Genomic DNA, 25492 nt, shown 5'->3' on the forward strand with positions numbered 1-25492 from the left:
GCCATTGGACATGTCAGCATAGGAACACTGAGGCAGAATATGGCCACACATGAGGAAATGTTTTGGATGGATAAAAGTTAGCTCCAACATTTGAGCGATGCCTGTTAAAGAGGACAGGTCTGACGTGAAGGTTTAAAGGGAGTGCATTAATACGGTCTGTGAGGGACACGTTCATTCTAAATGACAAAGCACATAGGGTATCTTAGCACTATAGATCCTTCGCCAACTGATAAAGAATGTGTCACCCATTCAGCATGTTGATCCCTATGTCATGTTCATGTTAAATGTTTCTGGTAAAAGAGAGATTTCCTTAGACAATAGACTACAGTCCTTCATTGTATATAGTGTTGATTTATGCTCGGGTTGCCTGAAAGGTGTGCTGGCTCACATGGTAGCGCGGTTTACAGCTACAGTCCTGAGCGGACCTAGCCCCCTGGATTCGAGGTTTTACTGGTTCACAGGAGTACTCAAATTGGTCTTGCAGGACAGGGCAGAGTCATGGTACACATGGGCTGAATGGGTGTAGATGTCTACACGAAAACACTATCGTGTAGACACGTGAATGAGGCAGTGTTGTCATGCTCTCCATCCAGGGAGAGGTCACAGGTCAACCCTGAGGTCAGTCATTCAGTGGCTACTGAACGCCTCCGTGCCCCTCCCCGTTGTGTGAAAGTACATGTCACATGCACTTAATCAGGAAGCCTGCCTGTTTGTCAAAGAAACTGTCTGAACATGGAGGCAGCCATTCAGTGTGTCAATCACTATTGTACATTCAGTCCCTATGGGGCATTCAGTTGCTTTCGTCTCTATGGGTGAAGTGTGGGTTTGTGAAGATAATCAAAAATATCATAATCCAGAATCTTCATTTTTTTATTTTTTTTAACATGCAAAAAAGGTACTTATTACCAAGGAACGGCTTCCAGAGGTTGAGGTTCTCATCTCCCACTAGGTGACCATGAATAGTCTATTGTTTGTTTCTTGGTTTGCCTGTTTAATACTGCAGCTCATTCACGGAGTTATGCAGTAATCATATTAAGTCCAACTGCAGAGCACAGTATGGAGTTCCAGACAGCCGTTTGCCTGTTTAATACTGCAGCTCATTCACGGAGTTATGCAGTAATCATATTAAGTCCAACTGCAGAGCACAGTATGGAGTTCCAGACAGCCTTATGTTATTCATTGTGTCATTTTTTACACCTCCACACAGATTACACAGAGAACCAGGTAGGCCTACACTGTACAGGGGAATGCAACGCAAAGAGAAGATAAACTCCCGTTGTTATTAGGAGCTCTGGACTCATTTTCCACACTCACATTTAGAGACGCTAGTTTTTAAGTAGACAACCATCCACACGTCATTATACTGTACTGTGCCTTTTGTACTGTGCCTACTAAAGTTGAATGGGGTTACCTATCAGTGCCGCATTATGTGCATTACAGCCCATACATTATGTGCATTGATGCCATTCATGTATTTACCTACATACCATGTTGCCATGTGTTATTTCTGCTATTATGGAAAAAAAATCCTCGATATTGTGAACTAATCAAGAGTAAAATATTTTGGATAGAGTTCAAGTGACGGTGTTCAATTATGTGCACGCGGCTTGTAGCGTTCACTGGAAAAAATAAAGGTTTTATTCCTTAGTTCCAAGATTTAGCATACTCTATTTTACAATCCTATAGTGTCTCGACACAAGGATGAGCTGGATGTGATGGATGTGTCTCTACTGCGGTATTTAGCGCATCAATGCAGGTAATAGGTAAATGCTAGAATTACAATCAAACACTCGTGATATTAACGCATGTCACTCGAGCCATCAAATGAAAGACACATTTGTCAGCGTTTATGTTGTCAGGGGAGCGAAATTATCCAACGTGGGCATGATGCAAATGGTCTTATGTACGATATTTATCTGACGAGCAAAATTAAGCATATGAGAAAGGCAGACAATACAATGACAAATGTTTACCTTTGTAGAGTGGCAATCCAAATTGTCTTATGTACGATATTTATCTGACGAGCAAAATTAAGCATATGAGAAAGGCAGATAATAAAATGACAAATGTTTACCGTTGTAGAGTGGCAATCCAGTGTTCCTTATCAATATCGCTGCCACACGCGGCAGTGACGTCTCTACTACAATGTACAGTCGCCACAGCGAGCTACACTACACAGCGAGCACACAGGCACACACACACCCACCAATCTCCCCGACACTGTTTGCAATCTCACTCCTTGCTCACATACATGCGTCTTTCCCTCCTTGAGGACAGGCGAAAGGATGGAGGTGGCGTCAGGACTCATTATGTCGTATTATGGGATATCTTCATCGCTTTTACATTACAGGCTTCTTACACATGTATCAACATTAGAATGTTGACGGATCATTTGATTAAGTTAACTCGTGTAAAATGCGAAATTCATGTAAGATTAATTGAATGCATTTGATTAATTGTAGCCTATGAGGTGGTAGTAGGTTTGGTAAAGTTGGTGTTTTTAAAGTGTATTTTCTGGTTGAAGGACCACTGTGGACCACTATGCATAGTGACTCAGGAACAGGTGCAAATGTGATAAATTAATACACCATAAGTTTAGCTTATTGGATCCATCTTGGGCTCACTTGTAAATTAAGCTATATGGAAGTGCATGAAATACACTCTAATGTAAGCGAACAATAGTGTGTTGTGTTGTGCAGGTTGACAATGAAATATACATCAGACAATAGATAATTGATAGTGTTACAAAAGAAAGAAAGAAAGAAAGAACATGCCAAACATCACTCATTTCATACAAAAAACGGTGTAAATCATGTACAGAGCGCCATCAAGTGGCTCATATTGTACGTTACATACACTATGTACAGCGTGCGGTGTAAAATGCGTGTCTGCTGATGACACTCCTTTCAAGGAAATGAATGCTCATGACCATGTCTTGTGGTGCGTGCCAAACAGGAACTCAAAACATTTATTTTAAAACAGATTACATAAATGGTTCATCTTTGCATTTGTAAAATCAAAGTTCATTGTGTGATCGGTTGTATAATAATACAGTAGTACACAATCCACGAACAAGCGTGACAAACAAACACAATCCTTATTTGATCAATTTGTTGAAACCCCTTTACAATTCTAACGCATGAAGTTATTACGAAATCATTTACACTACCACTGCGTCTAGTGTAGGGTTGGAGTCATTAGAATTCAAGTCAGGCAATTCAGAAAGTTATTTGAATTTAACATTTTAAAATTTAAAAAACGTTTGAAATGAATAGCTTCTCCATTTCAGCTTATTTAGAAGTAATTGAAAATAGATGCCGTTTTTTATTATGCTTATACAGTCCCATCCCTCAACTGTTCACCAAAAAAAGTGACAGGGTACCGCTTTGTTGTTGTTTGAGTCCAAGAATTCCCTTTTAAATATGAATTTCAGTTTACTTACTGAATTGACTTGAGGATGATGTTCTATGTGGTTCTGTTCTACACACTCAAACCTTCATGCATGATGTTCATATACAGCCTAAACACAATACCACATAATGTCAAAGTGGAATTAGGTTTTTAGATCAATTCAAAGCTGAAATGTCTTGAGTCAATAACTATTCAACCCCCTTGTTATGCCAAGCCTAAATAAGTTCAGGAGTAAGAATGTGCTGAACAAGTCACATAATAAGTTGCATGGACCCACTCTGTGTGCAATAATAGTGGTTAACATGTTTTCTAAACGACTACCTCATCCCTCTACCTCACACATACAATGATCTGTAAGGACCCTCAGTCAAGCAGTGAATTTCAAACACAGATTCAACCACAAAGACCAGGGAGGTTTTCCAATGCCTCTCAAAGAAGGGCACCTATTGGTAGATGGGTAAAAAATACTTGTGTGAATGAGATATTTCTGTATTTCCGTTTCAATAAATTTTCAAACATTTCGAAAAACATGTTTTCATTTTGTCATTATGGGGTATTGTATGTAGATGGTTAAAAAAATATTTTTATCAATTTTGAATTCAGGCTGTAACAACAACATGTGGAATAAGTCAAGGGGTATGAATACTGTAAGTAACACTGCTTGATTTGTTCTTGATAGATATTTTAGAGGGCAGTCATTTAAAATGCTATAACAGCGGAGCTGTGTGTCATCGTGTTCTCCGGGGTATGAGAGGGGGAGAGGTGGTCCTCTGAGGTGGTCTCTGAGGGAGAGCTCGAGAGGGGTATGATACGTAACGCTCCTCCAGCAAACTCTCCGCAGCCCTAAAATGTATAACAGATAACCACATAGTTACACTTGGCATGACAAATTAAACAGAGATGATACCCCCGAATTAGCATAATAATACAAAACATAACAATACGTCAGTTTAAACTAGATATCTGTTTTTCTTCATTGGATGCGTCTCATTCCTCCACATCCGTCTACGTCGCCCTTCCTTATCTGCGGCGGAGGGTGACAGAGCTAGAGAGGTGACCATGAGACATCTCGAAAATGGGTCTTCTCACAAAATCGTCTGTAGCGTCCGAACGGTTCGGCTTACAAACCTATTATGACCCCTCTATGGAAAGATGAGACTCTCACAAAACACAATTACGTTTTGTCTTGGGACTCGTCTGAACAGCTGATCTGCCAACTTCTGTCTGGAGCATTCAAACTAACTGTGGAAAGGTGATACACTCACAAACACTTACATGTCGATTGTTTTGCTCTAGGACTCCAACAGGCCTCACCACACTCGTCTGAAGGTACCAGTTGACAAATGAATGGAAGTATATATGGACACTGTTTAGCTATAGGGCCAACACTTCAGAACAAACTTCTGTTGTTCAATGTAGTGAATGTTATTCAATGCGTTTGTATGGGCTAATAGCCAAATACACATTTTCATAAAATAATTTTTTACATATTTCTTGTTATCATTCAAAATCAAATAGCTAAATTATCCTTGGTATGACCTTCTTAAAACAATTCCATATGTTCATGTGAGACAAACAGTATTTCAAGTCATTTCAAAAGAGCGTCAACTTACAGTCAACTGTAAGTGCTGTTATTGTGAGGTGGAAACATCTAGGAGCAACAATGGCTCATCCGCAAAGTGGCAGGCCACACAAGCTCACAGAACGGGACGGCCGAATGCTGCAGTGTGTAGTGCGTACAAATTGTCTGTCCTCGGTTGCAACACTCACTACAGAGTGCCAAACTGCCTATGGAAGCAACGTCAGCGCAAGAACTTCGTTGTCAGCTTCATGAAATGGGTTTCCATGGCCGAGCAGCCGCACACAAGCCTAAGATCACCATGCGCAATGCCAAGCTTCGGCTGGAGTGGTGTAAACCTCGCCGCCATTGGACTCTGGAGCAGTGGAAACATGTTCTCTGGAGTGATTAATCACACTTCACCATCTGGCAGTCCGATGGACGAATCTGGGTTTGGGGGATGCCAGGAGAACACTACCTGCCCGAATGCATAGTGCCAACTGTAAAGTTTGGTGGAGGAGGAATAAAGGTCTAGGGCTGTTTTTAATGTTTGGGGCTAGGCACATTAGTTCCAGGGAAAGGAAATCTTAACGCCACAGCATACAATGACATTCTAGATGATTCTGTGCTTACAACGTTGTGGCAACATTTTGGGGAAGGCCCTTTCCTGTTTCAGCATGACAATGCCACCGTGCACAAAGTGAGGTACATACAGAAATGGTTTGTCGAGATCGGTGTGGAAGAACTAGACTGGCCTGCTCACAGCCCTAACCTCAAACCCATCAAACACCTTTGGGATGAATTGGAACGCAGACTGCGAGTCAGGCCTAATCGTCCGACAAAAATCCCCGACCTCACTAGTGGTTGAATGGAAACAAGTCCCAGGAGAAATGTTCCAACATCTAGTGGAAAGCCCTCCCAGAAGAATGGAGGCTGTTACAGCAGCAAAGCCGGGACCAACTCCATATTAATGCCCATGATTTAGGAATGAGATGTTCAACGAGAAGGTTTCCACATACTTTTGGTCATGTAGTGTAGCTGATTGTCTTTCTCACGGTTAGTCCAGTAAGTTTCAGCTGGATATGCATATATTATTTTTACATTTCAAAATATAGCCTCAACTTCTAGGGTAAAGAATCATGAGTGTTTAGGGTTGGGGTTGGTTTTGTGGTGGGCAATTTGTGATGCTTATCAACTCGGTTTAATCACGTGGTTTTATTTGAGAAGCAAGTTGCACATAACTATCAACATAAATATATTCTGGGCAGTTTCATTACAATTAGGAAGAATAAATGGCAACACTGCTTTTGAATACCCTCTTCAAAATGCCTGTTTAACTCCTCATGAGCAGTGCATCATGTATAATAATGGACAACTTAGGTGCTAATAACTGCTTATAGACATCTATGACTACATTCACACTGCATTTTGACCAAGGCTCTACAATGCAAATGTTCATAAGAGTACGGTGAACATGAAACTAGACATTTGAAATTCTCTATGAGTAGAATAATATACGCGTTGTCATGTTAAACTCTTACTCAACATCTATCCCTCTCTCGACCACATGGAGAAAATGTTGAACTTGTATATAGCCTATCTTCACACTTCAGGTTTCCTCTCTGCACGCACAGTCAGTGGTGGGCCAATATTTCCTCCTTATCGCTTCTGTCATCTGACCTTTACCACTGCGTGTAGCCTACAGTGTAGAATACTCACTGATATGTTTCTCAAGTGTGCTTGCCTTTTCAATATGTCGTATACTCTGAAATGAAACTGTCGGTTTGCATATTACTCTCCGTTGAGCTGTTATCTACAGCGTTACTAAATCACATTGTAATAGTGTAACATTGGTCGTTATACTGCAGTATAAGACCCTCTGTGGTCCTTCATTTTTACAATCGTCATATTGCTGTCATACTATAAATTGCATGTTTAAGTTGCATTTTTGTTGTTGATTTCCATGAGGAGGAAGTCACCTTGCTATCTATGAAGATGTCATATTACTGATTAATGTTGCCTTTCTGGAATTCCATAGTGCATTACATGTAATATAACGTTCTGTAATCAAGTTACAGCTAGTTTCAGTGATACTGACACAGGAACGTATCAAAGGGCCTCTCTTATCCAGAGAGAGGGCTTACCTGTCTGGGAGTCGTGGTGGGATTCTGGGGGGAGGAGGTAGAGGTGCGGCCTCAGCGGGCCGTGGGGGTAGAGGGAAGAAGTCTGCTGTGTCCTTTCCATGGATCAAATCAATACACAGCATAAGAAATCATGAGAGAATCTAACAAAGGCACTGTCGCAGTTGACAGATTGTAAATACATTGACTGGAGTACATGGTAAATAAGTACATTGTGCCTTCATAAGTATGCTTGTTTTTTTTTCTCGCAATATGTCCATCACAAATGTACTTAAATGTAACTTAAATGTTTTTTTTTGCGGTGAGTTGATTCCATCGGATTGAATATCTCTCCAGCAACAACGTGTATGAATACAAATAAGCTATTTAGCCTTGTTTACTGAACCGTGGATTCACAAATACATATACTAAAAGTGTTTTGTGTGAACTGGGCCTTGAAGAGACTTTAAAGAGCAGTTTGGTCTCACCTCAAAGTCAGGCTCAGTTCCGCTGCTGTAGCTAATTGTACTATGTGTGCTGAGTCTGTTACTGCCACTACCTGGGGAAAGTAAAAGTAAAAAATGGTAAGGTCAGGAAAGGAAGAAACACTACAAGTGATTATGAAACAGTTTCTTCAACAAGAGCTTGTGGTGGGTTGCTACGAATAGCCAAGAGTGCACATTAAATGCTAGAGATGAAAGCCACTTAGAGAGAGGAGCTGAATAGAGCAACAATAATGGGGAGAGTAATTGTGCTACAGGTTTTCATCTTTTAGACATAATGACCATACGGGATATGGAAATAATCAGAGTTGATCAGCCAAACAAACGGCCAATTGCGTTTCAGATTTCATCACTTCTCCAAATGAAAATGATATTTCCAAAAGCACTATCTTGGTACTAATACAGATTTTTGATAATAACAATAATATAAACAGCATCAAAACGACAAAAAAAAGACCAACTTAATAATTACATCAGTTGTCATTTTGTACTACCATTTAGGCTCATAGTGACATTCAAACGACAGAGATTGTACTCACTGGATGTGCTGGAGGTACTGCCAGTCTTCCAGGTGCTTCTCTGGCTTGACCGTGTCACAGGAGGGGGTTGGGCAATGACCCGTGGGGTGGGCTCGTACACAGAACACTCCACAGCCGTGTTGGAGCTCCAGGGAAGGTTCCTCTGCAGTGGGGCGGTTATCTCCAGACCTCACAGGGTAGAGGCCAGATCAACAATAAGCATCACACATCAACAATAAGCTAAATATCATACCTTCATTGGTGTTACAAAGTACCAGTAGTGGCCTGTCATTCAGGGCAGGTGGTTCTGAGCCCCAACTGTTTAGCTATACATTTTTTTTAAATATATATATATATATATTGTTGTTGCCTGTTTTGCATGTTCTTTTGACATTAATACGTGTCACATATCAGTTTGCAAACATGGTCTCTTTTTTGCTTTCTTGAGTAAGGCAGCACCAAAATGCAAGTGTTTCAGCCTAGCTCAGTGCTTTCTGTAGTGGTGGGGCAGCCAGCGGAAAATATGGAGCGTAGGTGTTGGTAATGTTCTCTAGTTGCACCCATGTCACTCATGGAGACACTACGTCACTGCAAAATCTACGGGTAGAGCTCGAAATTTCCAGCCCCTTGGGTGCTGCCATAGTTACATTTGTGCCCATCCAAGAAGCCTAAAGGTCATTGGCTATAGATAAAATGACGTCAAATCATGTTATATCTACCGTAGCTTTGATTGGACTGATCATGTGTGATTGGGCTCCCGAGTGGCGCAGCGGTCTAAGGCATGGCATCTCAGTGCTAGAGGCATCACTACAGACCCTGGTTCAATTCCAGGCTGTATCACAACCGGCCGTGATTAAGAGTCCCATAAGGCGGCGCACAATTGGCCCAGGGTCATCCGGGTTAGGGTTTGGCCTGGGTAGCCTGTCATTGTAAATAAGAATTTGTTCTAAACTGACTTGCCTACTTAAATAAAGGTTAAATAAAATAAAAAACTAAATTCAACATCATACTTTCAAAATCTTAGCTAGCAAGCTAGCAGTCATCATCATGAATGAAGATAATAATCTACTGGCAAATTCTTTTCAATCCTTGTATTATAAAGAGAAATTATAGATAAAACGTATCGGTGCTCATCGGCCATTGGACAAAAACATTACACAACAAGTTGAAATCGCAAATTCCATAATGAGTGGTTTGGAAGGAATCAGTGGCTAACTGCAAGCTTTGCAAAGCAATCACTAGCCTACTATTCAGTGGAGTGGGTGTGTGGTCCAAGTCTGGGTATAAAGGTCTCTTTTCCAAGCTTAAAAGGATAAACATTCAACACCATGGGCAATAAAAGGTTGAATACATTGGCCATACTGTAATTCCAGCATGATTTCTGCCACGTTCTCAGACTTCAGTGAGTTCAAGACAGCTGGGAACTCGGAAAAAAACAAGCCCCGACTGGGGAAATACGGTCATCCAACTCGGAATTCCAAGTCGGGTACTCAGGCCTCTTTCTAGAGTTCCGACCTGAAGATCATTGACGTCATGATTCGACCTTGTTTTTTTCAGAGTTCTCAGTTGTCTTTAAAATACCATAAATCCAGAGAATGCCAGACTTTAACGACAACATTTGCACACGAAGGACCGCCACGAAGGACCGTCCTGTTCAAGTGAGCACAGCACAACAAGGTGTCAAAAAATGTATTGTATGGTGCTGCATAAATTATGTAATATGCCGGGAGATATGTATACTATAGCTAAGAAAGTAATACTAAGTGTGTTGTGTAGTAAGCTGTTAGTAGCCCATGTGCCTCACCCTAATAATTTGGTCCATTTCCCCCTCATAATTTAGCCTAATGGTCTGACTTGGTGGTGCACTTTTAGCAGCCTTTAGGCACCTTTAAAGAAATTTAAACATTGAATATTGTAAGAGCTTTCAATATCTGCTTATATGCCCCATTTATTTACCCTACGGTTCTGACTTGGTGTACAGGGAGAATACTGTAAGAACGGCCCATGTTCTGAATTCTGTCTCTGTACATTTCAAAAGTGCTGAACAAATACTTAAATTGACTACGTCTGTCCTAGCTCGCTTATTAATGTCTTAATCGAAATAACGGATTGCCTCTTATCCGCTAGTTGTCCCCTTATGCCATAGTTTGTACATCTCAATTGTCAGTAGAAACCACATTTGTTTCAGCAAGTCAGCCATATCAGCTATGTTTTTTTTAAAGGCAGCAAATGAGGCTGAATGAACTGTTTCACTGCCAGACAAGGGTCAGCTGTTAACCAGGTGTAGCAGTGGTAAGGATTCACCACATGGTTCTGAAAAGAAAGCTGTTGGGACCGCTTTATGTAGGCCCTAACAGTTTGTAGGCACCGTTTGTCACTGTCATAGTGCAATTAATGTATTGTGTGTGTACTGGCTTCGCGGGCATGCATCTAACATTACATTTTGTAGTTTGCCCCACCAAGGTATACATGATAAAATCCCCACTGCAAAGTACACTACATGACCAAAAGTATGTGGACACCTGCTCGTTGAATATCTCATTCCAAAATTGTGGTCATTAATATGGAGTTGGTCCCCTCTTTGCTGCTATAATAGCTTCCACTCTTCTGGGAATGCTTCCACTAGATAGTGGAACATTGCTGCAGGGACTTGGTTCCATTCAGCCACAAGAGCATTAGTGAGGTCCAGCACTGATGTTGGGCGATTACACCTGGCTCGCAGTCGGCATTCCAATTCTTCCCAAAGGTGTTCGATGGGCTTGAGGTCAGGGCTGAGTACAGGTCAGTCAAGTTCTTCCACACCGATCTCGACAAACCATTTCTGTATGTACCTCGCTTTGTGCACGGGGACATTGTCATGAACAGGCCTTCCCCAAACTGTTGCCACAAAGTTGGAAGCACAGAATCGTCTAGAATGTCAATGTATGCTGTAGCGTTATCAACCATGAAAAAACAACCCCAGACCATTATTCCTCCTCCACCAAACTTGACAGTTGCCACTATGCATTCAGGCAGGTAGCGTTCTTCTGGCATCCTCCAAAACCAGATCCTCCAAAGCCAGATGGTGAAGCGTGATTCATCACTCCAGAGAACGCATTTCCACTGCTCCATAATTTAATGGCGATGAGCTTTATACCACTCCAGCTGACGCTTGGCATTGCACATGGTGATCTTAGGCTTGTGTGCGGCTGCTCGGTCATGAAAACCCATTTCATGAAGCTCCTGACGAACAGTTCTTGTGCTGACGTTGCTTCCAGAGACAGTTTGGAACTCGGTAGTGAGTGTTGCAACCGAGGACAGATGATTTTTATGCGCTATGCGCTTCAGCACTTGGCGGTCCCATTCTGTGAGCTTGTGTGGCCTAGCACTTCTCGGCTGAGCCGTTGTTGCTCCTAGATGTTTCTACTTCACAATAACAGCACTTACAGTTGACAGGGGCAGCTCTAGCAGGGCCGAAATTTGACAAACAAAGTGTCATCCTATGATGTTGCTACGTTGAAAGTCACTGAGCTCTTCAGTAAGGCCATTCTACTGCCAATGTTTGTCTATGGAGATTGCATGGCTGTGTGCTTGATTGTATACACCTGTCAGCAACGTGTGTGGCTGAAATAGCCAAATCCACAAATTTGAAGGGGTGTCCACGTACTTTTGTATAGATAATGTATATCCATTTCAGTGTTTAACAGCAACTGCTAAGACATTATCATGTTTTGTATCAAATATATCCTTTGATGCCGTCTTGTGACCTACAGAATCGTAGGCATAGTCAAATATCAAAACAAACACTTTTCAGTAACCCTGACAAATGAAATGTAATTGAAGTACAAACTATGCTCATCACATGTAGAGACAAAGTATAGCTAGTAGTCTCCAAATATTCTTACCGATCTCCTTCCCAATCTTCTCCCTCTCTTTGTGGCGTCTGGTAATGCTGCCTCGTAATCTCTTCAAATTTTCCTGTAACAAAAAAGTTATTCTTTATTCAATGAAGTAGTGTTTCAGGTTATCATTGTACCCCCCAGAGGCTAGGCTTGGGCCACAGAAAATATATGTTTCTTGTGTTCTGCCAAGAGATTTGAGTAGGAACTATAATCTACTACTGTACCTGTTGATTACGCAGAGACTGAGATCTCCTATTCTCATCAAACTGCCAGGTCTTGAATTCCTTGACAGCATCATCCACAGTCAGGACCCCCACCTTCACCTTCTCCTGCAAGGCTATGAGCTGCCTCTGGCCTTGGGTCTTCACCTCAGCATAGGGGTCGTGGGAAGAGGAGGTGGAGGCTCCATCTCTCACAGGCCTCACTGGAGGTTTTGGAGGCACATACATAGTTTACTAATTAGTGGAGAAGATGTGATTCAGGACAAATAAAATCAACTAATCTGCTTTTCAATTTGATACATACCAGTGGATGACTCTGTTTCTCTGAGGTCCATCTGTGGATTTGATTCTTCTTTTGCTGAAAACACTGTGAATCAAAAATCATTGTTATTCACCTCAACCTAAAATACTTTACACTGGTTTGACAACTCATGCACTAGCTAATACCTTTGGAGAACTGTTTAGCCATCTACCTCTTGAGATGTAGGTCTTGGACTCCTCCGGCTCTGAAAATGTTACAGGTCTCGGAACGGGGGCTGGTGGACGGTTGACAATTTCCGGGAGATAGCTTGCATTCTCGTCCACCGTGTCATAGATTTGATCAGAAATACACATATTGTAAAGTTCTTCTTCCTCAAACTCCTCTGGTTCTTCCACCTGGTCTCCCGCCTCTTCATTAGTTGTATGCTCCCCAACTTGGGGCACACCTGCATCAGGTTTACCTAAAAAGAAAAGCCACATCATTTGTAAAAAAGAGAAAGGCATTTTAGGATCTGAATATCTAGACTATAAACCATACTTAAGTCCACAAGTCCAATTACAGTACAGTACAATGCAGTATTTTGCAAATTTACCTTGAAAAAATGTTCTAAGTATGACTTCCTCCGGGTTATGAGACTCTCCTAATGCCTTCTCCATGTCCTCATCTGAGGGAAATAAAATAGTCAAAGATCTTCAACATCATCATCATCATCATCATCATCATCAAAGATAAATGGTACTTCATGTGATTAGTCATAGTTAGTCATACATAGGTCTTCCATGGAGTCAGGGTTTAACCCGATCATGGTCTCATAGATGTCTTCTTGACACCCAGGGTTTAGGCAGTCGTTCATGACGTCTTGAGAGGAGTTGGACATGGACTCGTACACCTCCTCATCTTCTTCAGCCGTGTCAGCTGTCTCCTACAGAGTAGATATTGTGAACATAGTCTTCAGTACAGATGTGTTATTCAGAAAGCTACAACAATAACATTTACCAGTAGCTTTTCGTTCCTTCTTGTGCAATTCATAGTATAAGCATAATGCATTTCCATTCGGTATAGGTGACAGTGAGCTGGCTGTGGCCATTGACATAATTGAGATCACACTTCAGAGATAAAAGATAAATACATCACGGAATGAAAATACTAACAATGGACTTACCACAAAGTCATCTATGAACTGTCTCAGTTCAGAGAAGCCGCTCCTCTCTGCCAGTGTATTTGGGTAGTCTCCATTCTTATTCATCACGCTGTAGGCCTGTAAGGCACCTGGACACTGGAGCAGGACTGTTGTCAGCTTCTTCAGCCCATACTTTGCGGCAAAATGAAGCAGAGTGGGAAGCTCCTCCTTTCGCTGATCTGAGTGACACGAAAAAGTCGAATTAATCAATGTAATCCATTCCACTTTTCTGAACGTTCTTGACGACTTGAAAACTATCAGGATATAAGTTGAACTTGCAAAAAAACGTTGCCAGTTCATCTAGTACACATCATTAATTGATATTTTGGAACTTGGATCACATCCCTGGATGTCAACATATGTCAATGGGTGTGGACAACATTTTTGGACCTCCAGATAAGATTTTTGTACATGATTAGATGGGTCGTTCCACACTCTTATAAAAAAATGGTTCCATAGGGGCTATTCGGCTGTCCCCATGGGAGAACCCTTTTTGGTTCCAGGTAGAACTTTTTGGGGTTCCATTTTAGAACCCTCTGTGGAAAGGTTCTACATTGGAACCTGAAAGGGTTCTATCAAGAACCATAAACGGTTCTACCTGGAACCAAAAAGGGTTCGTCAAAGGGTTATCCTATGGGGAGAGCCGAAGAACCCTTTTAGGTACTAGATATAACTTAATTTTGCACTAATCGAGCGCCTTTTGGATAGTGTAATTTTGTCCCCAAAACATGTTGCTGTCATAAAAAGCACATGTTCAACTTCATAATAACCATGTTTTCCCATCTCCAGAGGTAAAAAAATAAATAAGATGACTAGAAAAGCTGACAATTAAAGTAGCAGGGTTGACCGTAACAGGGTTGACGATTTCATCTTAAATCAGCCGTAAATCCCCTTGTGACCGGGGGAATGGAAGCTTGTTGTGTGCAATAAGGAAGGGGAATTGAAAGCTTAACAAAACATTTGAACTTGTTAAAACATTCCTAGCCTATCTATGGGTAACAGGGTTGACGTGTTATGCTCGAAATGCTTAGTTTTCGTCCACAAAACACCAGGAAACGGCCAGAAACAATAAACTATTACTTGACTTTTAGATGTTCAATGTTTCTTTAGAAACTTAGAAAAGACTAGTTTTACCATATTAAAACGAGAGTTCGGTTCAGTTAAAGGGTTCAGGAAGGTGACCAAGAACCCGATGGTCACAGAGCTCCAGAGTTCCTCTGTCGAGATGGAAAAACCTTCCAGAAGGACAAGCATCTATGCAGCACTCCACCAATCAGGCCTTTATGGTTGAGTGGCCAGATGGAAGCCACTCCTCAGTAAAAGGCAAATGATAGCCCACTGGAAGTTTGCCAAAAGACACCTAAAGGACTCTCAGACGATGAGAAACAAGATTATCTAGTCTGATGAAACCAAGATTGAACTCTTTGGCATGGATGCCAAGTGTCACGTCTGGAGGAAACAAGGCACTGCTCATCACCTGGCCAATACCATCCCAAAGGTGAAGAATGGTTGTGGCACCATCATGCTGTGGGGATGTTTTTCAGCAGCAGGGAGTGGGAGACTAGTAAGGATCGAGGGAAAGATGAACGGAGCAAAGTGCAGAGAGATCCCTGATGAAAACCTGCTCCAGAGTGCTCAGGATCTCAGACTGGGGTGAAGGTTCACCTTCCAACAGGACAATGACCCTAAGCACACAACCAAGAGAACGCAGGAGTGGCTTCAGGACAAGTCTCTGAATGTCCTTGAGTGGCCCGGCCAGAGCCCGGACTTGAACCCGATCGAACATCTCTCGAGAGACCTGAACATTTCTATGCAGCGACGCTCCCCATCCAACCTGACAGAGCTTGAGATGATCTGCAGAGACGAATGGGAGAAACTCCCCAAATACAGGTGTGCTTGTAGCATGATACCCAAGAAGACTCGAGGCTGTATTCGCTTCCAAAGGTGCTTCAACAAAGTACTGAGTAAAGGGTCTGAATACTTATGTAAATATGACATTTATTTACTTATTTTTTTACCCCCTTTTTCTCCCCAATTTCGTGATATCCAATTGGTAGTTACAGTCTTGTCCCATCGCTGTAGAACTGTTGATGTGTAGACGAGCAAATGTATCATTCCGTTATAATTTCTGTAAAAAATGTTAACACTTACATGCAGCCATATTGTCTTCCTCTAGCTGTCTGATTCCAAACACATGAAGTCCACTTGCAGGGATCCTGCATTGTAATGAGTCTGTCAGCAAATTGTCAAGTGACTCTGTGGTATTGGATGTAAAATTGAATGCCTAGAAACACAGAAATGAATAACACACTATTAAAGAAAATATTATACGTCCAGCCTAAAGAATTTATTCAAATCTTTTTTGGGGCTTTCTTGAGGCTTTGGTCTGTGTGAGATCACACCTTCAATGTCATTGAACAATGTCTTAATAAAAATACATGTATTTAGAGTTGATGAAAAGTGAATTTGTCAGTATTCAGTATTGTGTTTTTAGGTAACACTTTATTTGGACAGTCCATCTGTAGATGCTTAACAGACTATTTGCAGTAACAGTTCAACAGTTCAACTAACTCCCTACGAACCCTAACCCTACCCTAGCCCTAGCCCTAACCCTAACCTTAACCCTTATGTTAACCCTAAACTTAACCCTTACCTTAACCATAGCTCTAACCTTAACCCTTACCCTAATCCTTATTCGAGCCCTAACCCTAACCTTAACCCTTATGTTAACCCTAAACTTAACCCTTATGTTAACCCTAAACTTAACCCTTACCTTAACCATAGCTCTAACCTTAACCCTTACCCTAATCCTTATTCTAAAACTAACCCTAACCATAACCTTAGCAAGCAGTTGCTTATCAACAGATAGTTCGTTGATAGTATGACCATCTGTAGAGCATCTACAGATGGACTATCCGGACTATCCAAATAAAGTGTGACCTATTTTTACTCTATACTGAGCTGACTCACCTGACACATAAAGTTCAGGGGAGCAGCTGCATGTTCAAGGTAACTGCTGATTTCTCCCATGGCTGTGTAGTATGTTACAGGCCTCAAACAGACTGGTGAGTCGTTGCTATACAGAGTGAGTGACACCTCTCCTGCTGGCATATCTGGGAAAGATAAATGTTATCTGAGTTAGCGTCCTGTATTTATACTGGCTTATCAAATTACTTCAAATTATTCACATTGGTGGAAAAAAATGTCCACAATAGGAATGTGAAAATGAAATAGAATAATAAGTAAAAGTGAAATAGAAGACCGGGGTAAGTGGTCTAAAAGTTCCTCTTTAGATTTGTGATCGAAGGACTCTAAAGGTAGTTTACTTACCAGGCGCATTAATACTGATAGTGTATTCATTCTCCAAAGTCCCGAGAACCCGTTTTGCAGTTGAATCTTCCGAGGCAAACACCACCTCCATTTTCAACTGGTTGTCCAGTTTATTAGAAAAGATGATAAAAATAGTTGCATGGTCCTGTAAAACAGGTAAGAAAATTGCATTCTATGTTTAAATAGTTGTTTCCTCAAAAAACTGCCATTGCAAATAAAGTTGTCCTGATTACAATTTGAGGGTGATTTGAAGTTGTGCCTTGATATTAATCAATGAATCATTTAAAAAAATGAACACAAAATATATGAAGGAACCAAGAGGCATGGTTGTCCGACACTATACACTCCACAAACTTTTATACTTACGACAGTATCATGTACCTGTTATGTAACATTAATCTTTCCTTATGTGGTGCTTTCCAGATTAAATATTTGAACATTGTTCAGGACCATTTCAGAGTGGTCTATATGTATGTTTAAGCAATTCTTACCCCGCATAAAACTCTGTTTGGTTGAACGGTGAGACAGGTGGGATGTATGGGGCTCGTTGCCTGGTTTGGGTGGATCTCTGTTCTCACATCGTCGTTGTCGTCCTGGACACACTCTGGTTGTGTCACGGACTCTTCCTCTGTCCCCTCCGCTTTGGGGTTCATAACCACAGGGATTTCACACTCTGTTTTTGCTTCTGGTTTTGCTTCTGGTTTTGGTGTAGCTTCCGCCTCATGTTCAGCCTCTTCTGCATTACCTTTGAATACAAAAGTCAAAATAAAAGCCTATCATCACTTGTTCTCAGTTGAATATGGGTAAACGTGTGAATTGAATTAACAAGACTGTAAGTTCACAACTAGAGGGTATGTGATCCTTTGTGAATATAATACGCTAATGGTAAATTACTCATGCACCTTAAACAAAGACACAAAAACTCAGGAACATAAACTCGTCCAGTTATTGTATCTCTGAAGGTTATGAGAATCTGGCTATATACTTTCACGTTGTACCCACGGTGAAGGTTTGCTGCTTCCCCAATCAAAAGCCCTGGATTAGCACGGAGGTTGGCGCTAAACTAAAGAGCAGGGCTACTGCACACAGGGCTATCGTAGAAAACCCTGATGCTACGGCCGAAGACGGGAATAAGCACAAGAAGGCCTGCTATGACCTCCGCAGAGTCATCAAACAAACAAAAGGAGAATATAGGAATAAGGTGGAATCATATTACACAGGTTCTGACGCCCGCGGCATGTGGCAGGGGCTAAAGTCTATTACGGATTACAGAGGAAGACCCAACCGTGACCTGCAATCTCAATGTCTCTCCACAGTACCCTCACCCACCTAGATAAGAGGAATACCTATGTGAGAATGCTGTTCATTGACTACTGCTCAGCGATCAACACCATTATCCCCTCCAAGCTCGTCACAAAGCTTAGGACTCTGGGTCTGAACACCTCCCTCTGCAACTGGATCCTGGACTTCCTGACGGACCGACCCCAGGTGGTGAGAGTAGGCAACATCACCTCCACCACGCTGACCCTTAACACAGGGGCCCCACAGGGGTGTGTGTTTAGTCCGCTCCTGTACTCCCTGTTCACCCACGACTGTGTGGCCACGCACAACTCCAACACCATTATTAAGTTCGGTGACGACACGACGGTGGTAAGCCTGATCACCGGCGAAGATGAGTCAGCCTACAGGGAGGAGGTCAGTGACCTGACAGTGTGGTGCCGGAGCAACAACATCTCCCTCAACGTCAGCAAGACCAATGAGCTGATCGTGGACTACAGGAAACAGGGGGGGGGGGGGGGGAAACGACCCCATCCACATCGACGTGGTGGCAGTGCAGCATGTAGACAGCTTCAAGTTCCTCGGTTTCCAAATCACTAAAGACTTAAAATGGTCCAAATACACACACAGTCGCAAAGAAGGCACAACAGCTCTTCTTGCCCCTCTAGAGGTTGAAAAAGTTTGGCATATGGGCCCTCAAATCCTGTAATGGTTCTACAGCTGTACCATTGAGAGAATATTGACTAGCTGCGTCACTGCTTGGTATGGCAATAGCACCGCCCTCGATCGCATGGTGCTACAGAGGGTTGTGCGGACAGCCCAGTACATCACTGGGGCTGAGCTCTCTGCCATCCGGGACCTCTATATCAGGCGGTGGGAAAAGAAGTCCAGTAAAATCTTCAAAGACACCAACCACCAAAGCCATAGACTATTTTATTTTCTGCCACACGGCAAGAGGTATCCCCAAGTAATACGACTGATAAATAGCTAATAAAATAGCTACACGGACCGAGTTTACCTCGTGTCTTTATCAATCTTTTATTTCAGTATGCACACCCACAGAGCCCTACACACTCACACACACTGTCACTCCAACACAAACAAACTCTATCATTTGCTCACTTACAAATAATATGCACATACATTTATACGTACGCTACACACCCGCACACCCACTCACATACAAGCTGCTGCTACTCTGTTCATCTTATATCCTGTTGCCTAGTCACCTTACCCCTATATACGTATATCTACCTCCATCACTCCAGTATCTCTGCACATGTAAAAATGGTATAGACACTGACTTTTTAAATATCTCCAGTATATAGTATGCTAATTTACTTGATCATATTCTTATTTATCGTGTGTTTTTTCTTCTTCTCGTAATAGATTGTTATTGATTATTGCATTGTTGGGTTTTGAGTTGGCAAGAAAGGGATTTCACTGTACTTGTGCACGTGACATTAAAACTTGAAACTTGAAACAAAGTTAGGCAGAAAAACGACATGGGTATTATAAAGCGAACATACGGTCAGCGATGGATTCCAGAATGGTGGAGATGTAAAGAGCAGGTTCGTCTTCAGCATACAGTTTTCTCCAGCGCTGCCAGTTTTCAAACCATTCAGTGGGTATGTCATCCTCCGACATCCCACACAACAGCGCCACCACTCTGTGTGGAGGATGAAGGAGTCTCTGAAAAGTTCCCAGGACTTCAGGGTCATTTAGAATGTCCAGGATTGCTGTTGTCAGCAGCAGCACGATGCATTTACTATTATAGAAAATGTTAAATTCGCATTCATGTAGCTGTTCAGCACGGTCAACTGCATACAATACGATAGACCTCTTGGGAAACTTGCGTGAAGACTTCAAGATTTTCTGCAGATATGTAGCCCATTCCTGAGCCTCGCAAGAATGTACAATCAACAGCTCACACGTGTAGTGGAATCCAGACATTGCTGGAAGACAGAAAATTATGGGATTTAATATCTTATCAATTAATTATCAAAAAACAATTGAATTATTTACGTACAGTGCAGTCTGAAATTATTGACACCCTTGATAAAGATGAGCAAAAATTACTATAAGATAAATATTTCAAATACTGAGCTTTATTGTATGCATTTAGTTTTTTTAAATGTAATTATTTTATACTAATACAATTGCTCAGAGAAAGAGATTTTGTTTAACAAGTAATACATTTTTGGCACCAAGCCTTTTCTTAAAATGTAAGCGTTTGACGCCATTTCCTACTTCACAGTAAGGCCGTTATAGGGCCTTTTTTGCTGAACATTTTGCAGAAATACCTTCTTGAACATGTGAACTTTCATATGCCTTAATTACAAATATGAATACAAATGTTCAATTATGAGCCTAGTTTAGCCAAGGAGAAAGCACCGAGCTATGTAGGGAGAAAGGCAGGATCCGTGATTGGCGGAGACAATGGAGGGTGGTAATAGAGGGACTACATTCTGGAGGACAATGCCATGCCGACTCATGTGTTTACGTGTGAATTCTTAAAGAGATGGAAAATGCTAGGGCTTAAGACGGTGTGAACGTTGATGAATGGGAGTAAACAAAGACAATTTCTCCAGAAAGTGTGAAAGTCATTCATGGTCATTTTTCTGCTACTTGTTCCCAAAGTGGGATAACAAGTTTATTTCAAATAAGCATAATTTCCTCATGCAGTCCTCCCAACTGTGTATCATATACCATTTTGAAGCTCAGAGTCTGTACTTTTATAAAATTAAAAAATTAAAAAGACAATCTTGAAAATTTGACATAAGCTCACCTTCCTGAATTCAGTCACAAATGTTTTATGAGTTGGAGAACACATTGGGAAGGAGCTTAGACCATTTCTCCGTACAGAATCCTTCCAGATCTTTGATATCCTTAGTCTGCGCCTATCTTTATCAAGGGTGTCAATAATTTAGAACAGTGTATAACTGTACTTAACACCTAAATTCATATATCAAATTATATTCATAGATATATTGGTTTCTCTCTGAAATGATTTGAGAAAAAGAAAAGTCAAGGTATAAATGCTGGGATTATGCTTAATGTTGCACAGAAACTGTACACGATACCAGGTGTTCAAAACAGCCCGAGCTATGCGATTTCAAGGTTGCCGTGGTTAAAGAATGAATAGGCATGCTGTTTGAGATGTCAACACCGAGTACAGTCAATAAGTAGCTGAGCAAACACTGACCAGAGTCAACATTGGTCCGGGTAATTTGTTGTAACTCATTACTTTACTTAATCAAGCCAAGTTCACCCTTGTAAAACCTAAAAGGAGGGCGATACTACAGTGTGTAGTACAGTCTTCTCCAGTATACTACGCAATTCTAAAGTAAGCACTATATGATCAAGGAATATTAGTGTGTAGTGTGGTATTCTACAGTACACTACAAAAGTCTATAGTAAGCACTACATGATCAAGGGATACTACATTGTGGAGTATAGGATTCTATAGTATATTACAGTTTTCTACAGAATTCTATAGAATTGTATAGTATGTACTACAGTATTCTATAGTAAAATGTAGTCCTTTTTAAATTTTTAAACGTGGGTTAACCCCAATCCTAAACGTGCTTCAATCATACTGTACAGACATTTTTTTGCAAAGATATTGCTGAGTGGACATGCAAAAACTTGTCACCAATGCAGCTGTCAACTATATCTACAGGAAGAGTAAAACACTAACTTCCTTATTTCTAAACCAAATCTGTCAATGGTCTTATATTATACGTCAATCAAACAACAACAAAAACCATTGCAGTTTTAGGTAGATATCATATTGAAGTTTCTTCATGAAAACGTTCAATTCTTTAAAACCATGAGTGTGCAGTGAGCGCTTATAGTATTGCTTTAGTTTGTAGAATTTGAAACGTTTCTATTTTATTGTCAGGCTAAGGTCAGACAAAAGAAATAAAGAAGTGTAAGACGTCAAACAAGACCACCGCTTACCTGATTCTGAGGGTGAGACAACTCCATCCATAATTGTGAAGTTTCAGAACAGGTGCATCAACTCACCCCACAGCACAAAACATCTGCCCTTGTGAATGGCTCGTCTTACTTTTTGGACTTAAGCCTTTCTTTTTACAGAATTTAGACTCTTCTCATGAACAGCTTTCACCCAATAACTCCCCTTGTACTGTCATATTAATAGAAATGGTTTGTTTCCTGCTATTGGGTGACACTCTGTCACTTCCTAAAACAGATGTGACATGTGAGACCTGCCCCTGCGATAAGTGTGAGGGAAATGCAGTTTATTGTATCGTGTTATCATTTGTGTCGACATGATCTAGTGCTTGTGACATGTTTCACATGAGTTCTCTCTTCTCACAAAGTTTGGTCTGACAACTTAAACTAAAACAAACCTCAAGTCAAACCAATAATGACAGAGCAAACATACCAAGACAACAAAGCAGTCATTGTATCTTGTATTTTCCACCCACTCACACACCCACCCACCCACACACCTGATAGTTGTCACATTATCCTTTTTTCACTTCCTTACACAGTGTGTGTGTGTGATTTTCAATGTCAACCTGAAAACATCACAAAAAGCATGTCAGAGACCGAGGGGACGTGTGAGTTTACATATTGTCATAGGCATCTTGCGTTCACACATCACTTACATACAACTCATCTCATAGCTTCAAATAGCCTATTCAGTGCAGCATATATTTCAAAACCAGTTTGTGTTGCTAGAAATTTCTATGGATGGGACTGTATCGGCATCAAGTACTCATACCAAACCCACATTACAACCATCATAAGCACATCTGAGAGGTATTCCAGAACCGTATATGCTGTACGGCGGGGGTAGGCAACCCTGTTCCTGGAGTGGCGCAGTTAAGGCAGGATTTTGTTCCAACTAGGCACCACACCTGACCAACTGAGCTAATTGATCAGTTCAGTGTTTGCCTAAATTCAACACACCTGGTCTTCCAGGTCAGTTAAATCAAAAACATGATGTGCCTGCAGCACTCCAGGACCAGGGTTGCCTACCCTTGCAGTCCAGTAACACAGGCCCACCAGAGGGCAGCATGTTATCACTGAATGCAAAGACAAACTCCAGCTCCAAATCTACATACACTACAAACTGCCTCTGGAAGCAACGTAAGCACAAGAACTGTTTGTCTGGAGTTTTATCAAATGGGTTTCAATGGCCAAGCAGCCGCACACAAGCCTGAGATCACCATGTGCAATGCCAAGCGTTGGCAGGAGTAGTGTAAAGCTGGCCGCCATTGGACTCTGGAGCAGTGGAAACGCGTTCTCTGGAGTGATGAATCACGCTTCACCATCTGGCAGTCCGACGGACGAATCTGGTTTGGCGGATGCCAGGAGAACGCTACCTGCCCGAATGCATAGTGCCAACTGTAAAGTTTGGTGGAGCAGGAATAATGGTCTGGGGCTGTTTTTCATGGTTTTGGCTAGACCCCTTAGTTCCAGTGAAGGGAAATCTTAACGCTACAGCATACAATGACATTCTAGACGATTCTGTGCACCAAACTTTGTGGCAACAGTGACAATGCCCCCATGCACAAAGCGAGGTCCATACAGAAATGGTTTGTCGAGATCGGTCTAGAAGAACTTGACTGGCCGGCACAGAGCCCTGACCTCAACCCCATCGAACACCTTTGGGATGAATTGGAACGTCAACCGCGAGCCAGGCCTAATCACCCAACATCAGTGCCTGACCTCCCAAATGCTCTTGTGGCTGAATGGAAGCAAGTCCCCACAGCAAAGTTCCAACATCTAGTAGAAAGCCTTCCCAGAATAGTGGAGGCTGCTATAGCAGTAAAGGGGGACCAACTCCATATTAGTGCCCATGATTTTGGAATGAGATGTGTGACGAGCAGGTATCCACATACTTCTGGCCATCTAGTGTACACATACCAATCATCGATTCTAAAATGTTTACTCTATTACCTAATATTGGACGTTTCCACAATTACAATTCTAGAGCTATATGAGACTGATACATATTATTGAATGATCTAAATATGAAATAATGTTGGTGCCCCCAGGCATGGAATCACTCTGCACTTCTCTTTTCTCTTTAATACGTAAAACTCTAAGCCGTTGGGGGGTTTCTAAGCTGACATATGGAATTGTTTTAAGATGGTCATACTATGGATAATTGTATTTGATAAAATATTGAATTTGGCCTTTACTACTATAGCCTAGAGAAACACATTGAATAACATATTCATAAATGGCAAAAAAGACAGTAAAAAAAATTATCATAAGAAACAAGGTTTTTAAGTGCTTGTCTTATATCTAGGAGATATAAGAAAGCTCAGGAAATATACTTAATACTTCCATTTTCCTTTTACCGGTACCAGTTACCTTCAGATGAGTTCCGTGACACTTGTGGGGTCATTGTGTTTGTGAGAATCTCCCCTTTTCACGGTTGGGTCACATTAGTTTGAAGCACAAACGGTTCGGATGCTACAAACAGAAGTTGGCACATGGACTGAATCGACTTCAGACAAGTCTCCTGACACTTGTGGGGGTTGTAGAGCAAAACGAAGACCATCATCGTGTTCGTGAAAATAGCTTTGTGAGTAGACCGATTTTCGAGATTTCTCATGGTCTGAAAAAAACCAAAATCGCTTTAGCTCTGCCACCTTTCACCTCAGATGTGCGACATCGGCAGATGCGGTGGAATGAGACGCATCCAATGCAAAAAAAAAACAAAAAACAGATATCACTAGTTTAAACTGATGGATTTTGTTGGGGATTTTGTATCATGTTACTTAGATTGACGCAACGGTGCGCTAATCGACTCTTGGGGCTTAATAACAGATTGCATTTGTTTTGTTTTGATCCCCTTCGGTTGTCTTTTGAATAGTTCTAAGAAACGCTCACCTCTGACTTCTGTAACTCTCTCTGAAGTCTGGTGATCCATGACCTGTCTCCAAGTTAAATTTCCTGTGGAAATATCCTTATTTCTTTTAACTCTGCCATTAGCACGACTGTACCTTCATCTTTTGTTTGGACTCCCTCAAAACCACTGTCTATTAATAAGTGGCTCAAGTCAAATCCCTGCAGCCTGAGATTAATAAGAGCATATTTTGCTCCTATATTTTAACCTTGTTATCCAATATCCTGTATTTTATTCCTCGGTGAGTGTTCAACGCATGGCTTTGACCTTACCAGAGAACCTGACTCAGTTCAGAGCAGGGGCTGCAGTGCAGTGTTTCAGAATTGCAAGTTCATTGT

At 41.5% G+C, this 25492-nt stretch overlaps 2 protein-coding genes across 5 annotated transcripts in view; both read right to left on the reverse strand.

The window, feature by feature from the left end:
• LOC139562262 (sorbin and SH3 domain-containing protein 1-like) overlaps positions 1 to 2242 on the reverse strand; it is a 70836-nt gene extending 68594 nt beyond the window's left edge. The window contains exon 1 of one of the 3 annotated variants that reach the window (XM_071379792.1): positions 2075 to 2242. The gene's annotated coding sequence lies outside the window, so the exon portion shown is untranslated. The remainder of the gene's footprint in view (positions 1 to 2074) is intronic. The other 2 variants (XM_071379793.1, XM_071379795.1) reach the window with 2 other exon arrangements.
• Positions 2243 to 2930: 688 nt separating this feature from the next.
• LOC139562396 (phosphoinositide 3-kinase adapter protein 1-like) lies at positions 2931 to 22432 on the reverse strand. Of its 2 annotated transcripts, XM_071380090.1 has the most exons (17): positions 22226 to 22432; positions 19792 to 20217; positions 17476 to 17729; positions 16985 to 17129; positions 16625 to 16767; positions 15806 to 15938; positions 13637 to 13833; positions 13243 to 13396; positions 13067 to 13138; positions 12686 to 12934; positions 12517 to 12579; positions 12216 to 12415; positions 11995 to 12067; positions 8132 to 8299; positions 7578 to 7648; positions 7114 to 7205; positions 2931 to 4254 (listed from the first exon to the last, which is right to left on the reverse strand). In XM_071380090.1, the coding sequence occupies exons 1-17, from the start codon at positions 22254 to 22256 to the stop codon at positions 4140 to 4142; spliced, it is 2586 nt and encodes an 861-aa protein (XP_071236191.1). In that variant the 5' UTR covers positions 22257 to 22432; the 3' UTR covers positions 2931 to 4139. The 2 variants fall into 2 exon arrangements, with proteins under 2 accessions (XP_071236191.1, XP_071236192.1); XM_071380091.1 differs by lacking the exon at positions 19792 to 20217 and having other exon boundaries at positions 22226 to 22430.
• Between the last annotated feature and the right edge of the window lie 3060 nt (positions 22433 to 25492).

The sequence above is a fragment of the Salvelinus alpinus genome, chromosome 32, assembly GCF_045679555.1.
Source record: "Salvelinus alpinus chromosome 32, SLU_Salpinus.1, whole genome shotgun sequence".
Lineage (NCBI taxonomy): Eukaryota > Metazoa > Chordata > Actinopteri > Salmoniformes > Salmonidae > Salvelinus > Salvelinus alpinus.

Coding starts and splice junctions, on each gene's coding strand:
- LOC139562396 (XM_071380090.1), bottom strand. CDS start 22,256: ATGGATGGAGTTGTCTCACCCTCAGAATCAG. Junction 20,218..22,225: donor TGTCTCACCCTCAGAATCAG/GTAAGCGGTGGT, acceptor TCTGTCTTCCAG/CAATGTCTGGATTCCACTAC. Junction 17,730..19,791: donor TCTGGAATCCATCGCTGACC/GTATGTTCGCTT, acceptor TTGTATTCAAAG/GTAATGCAGAAGAGGCTGAA.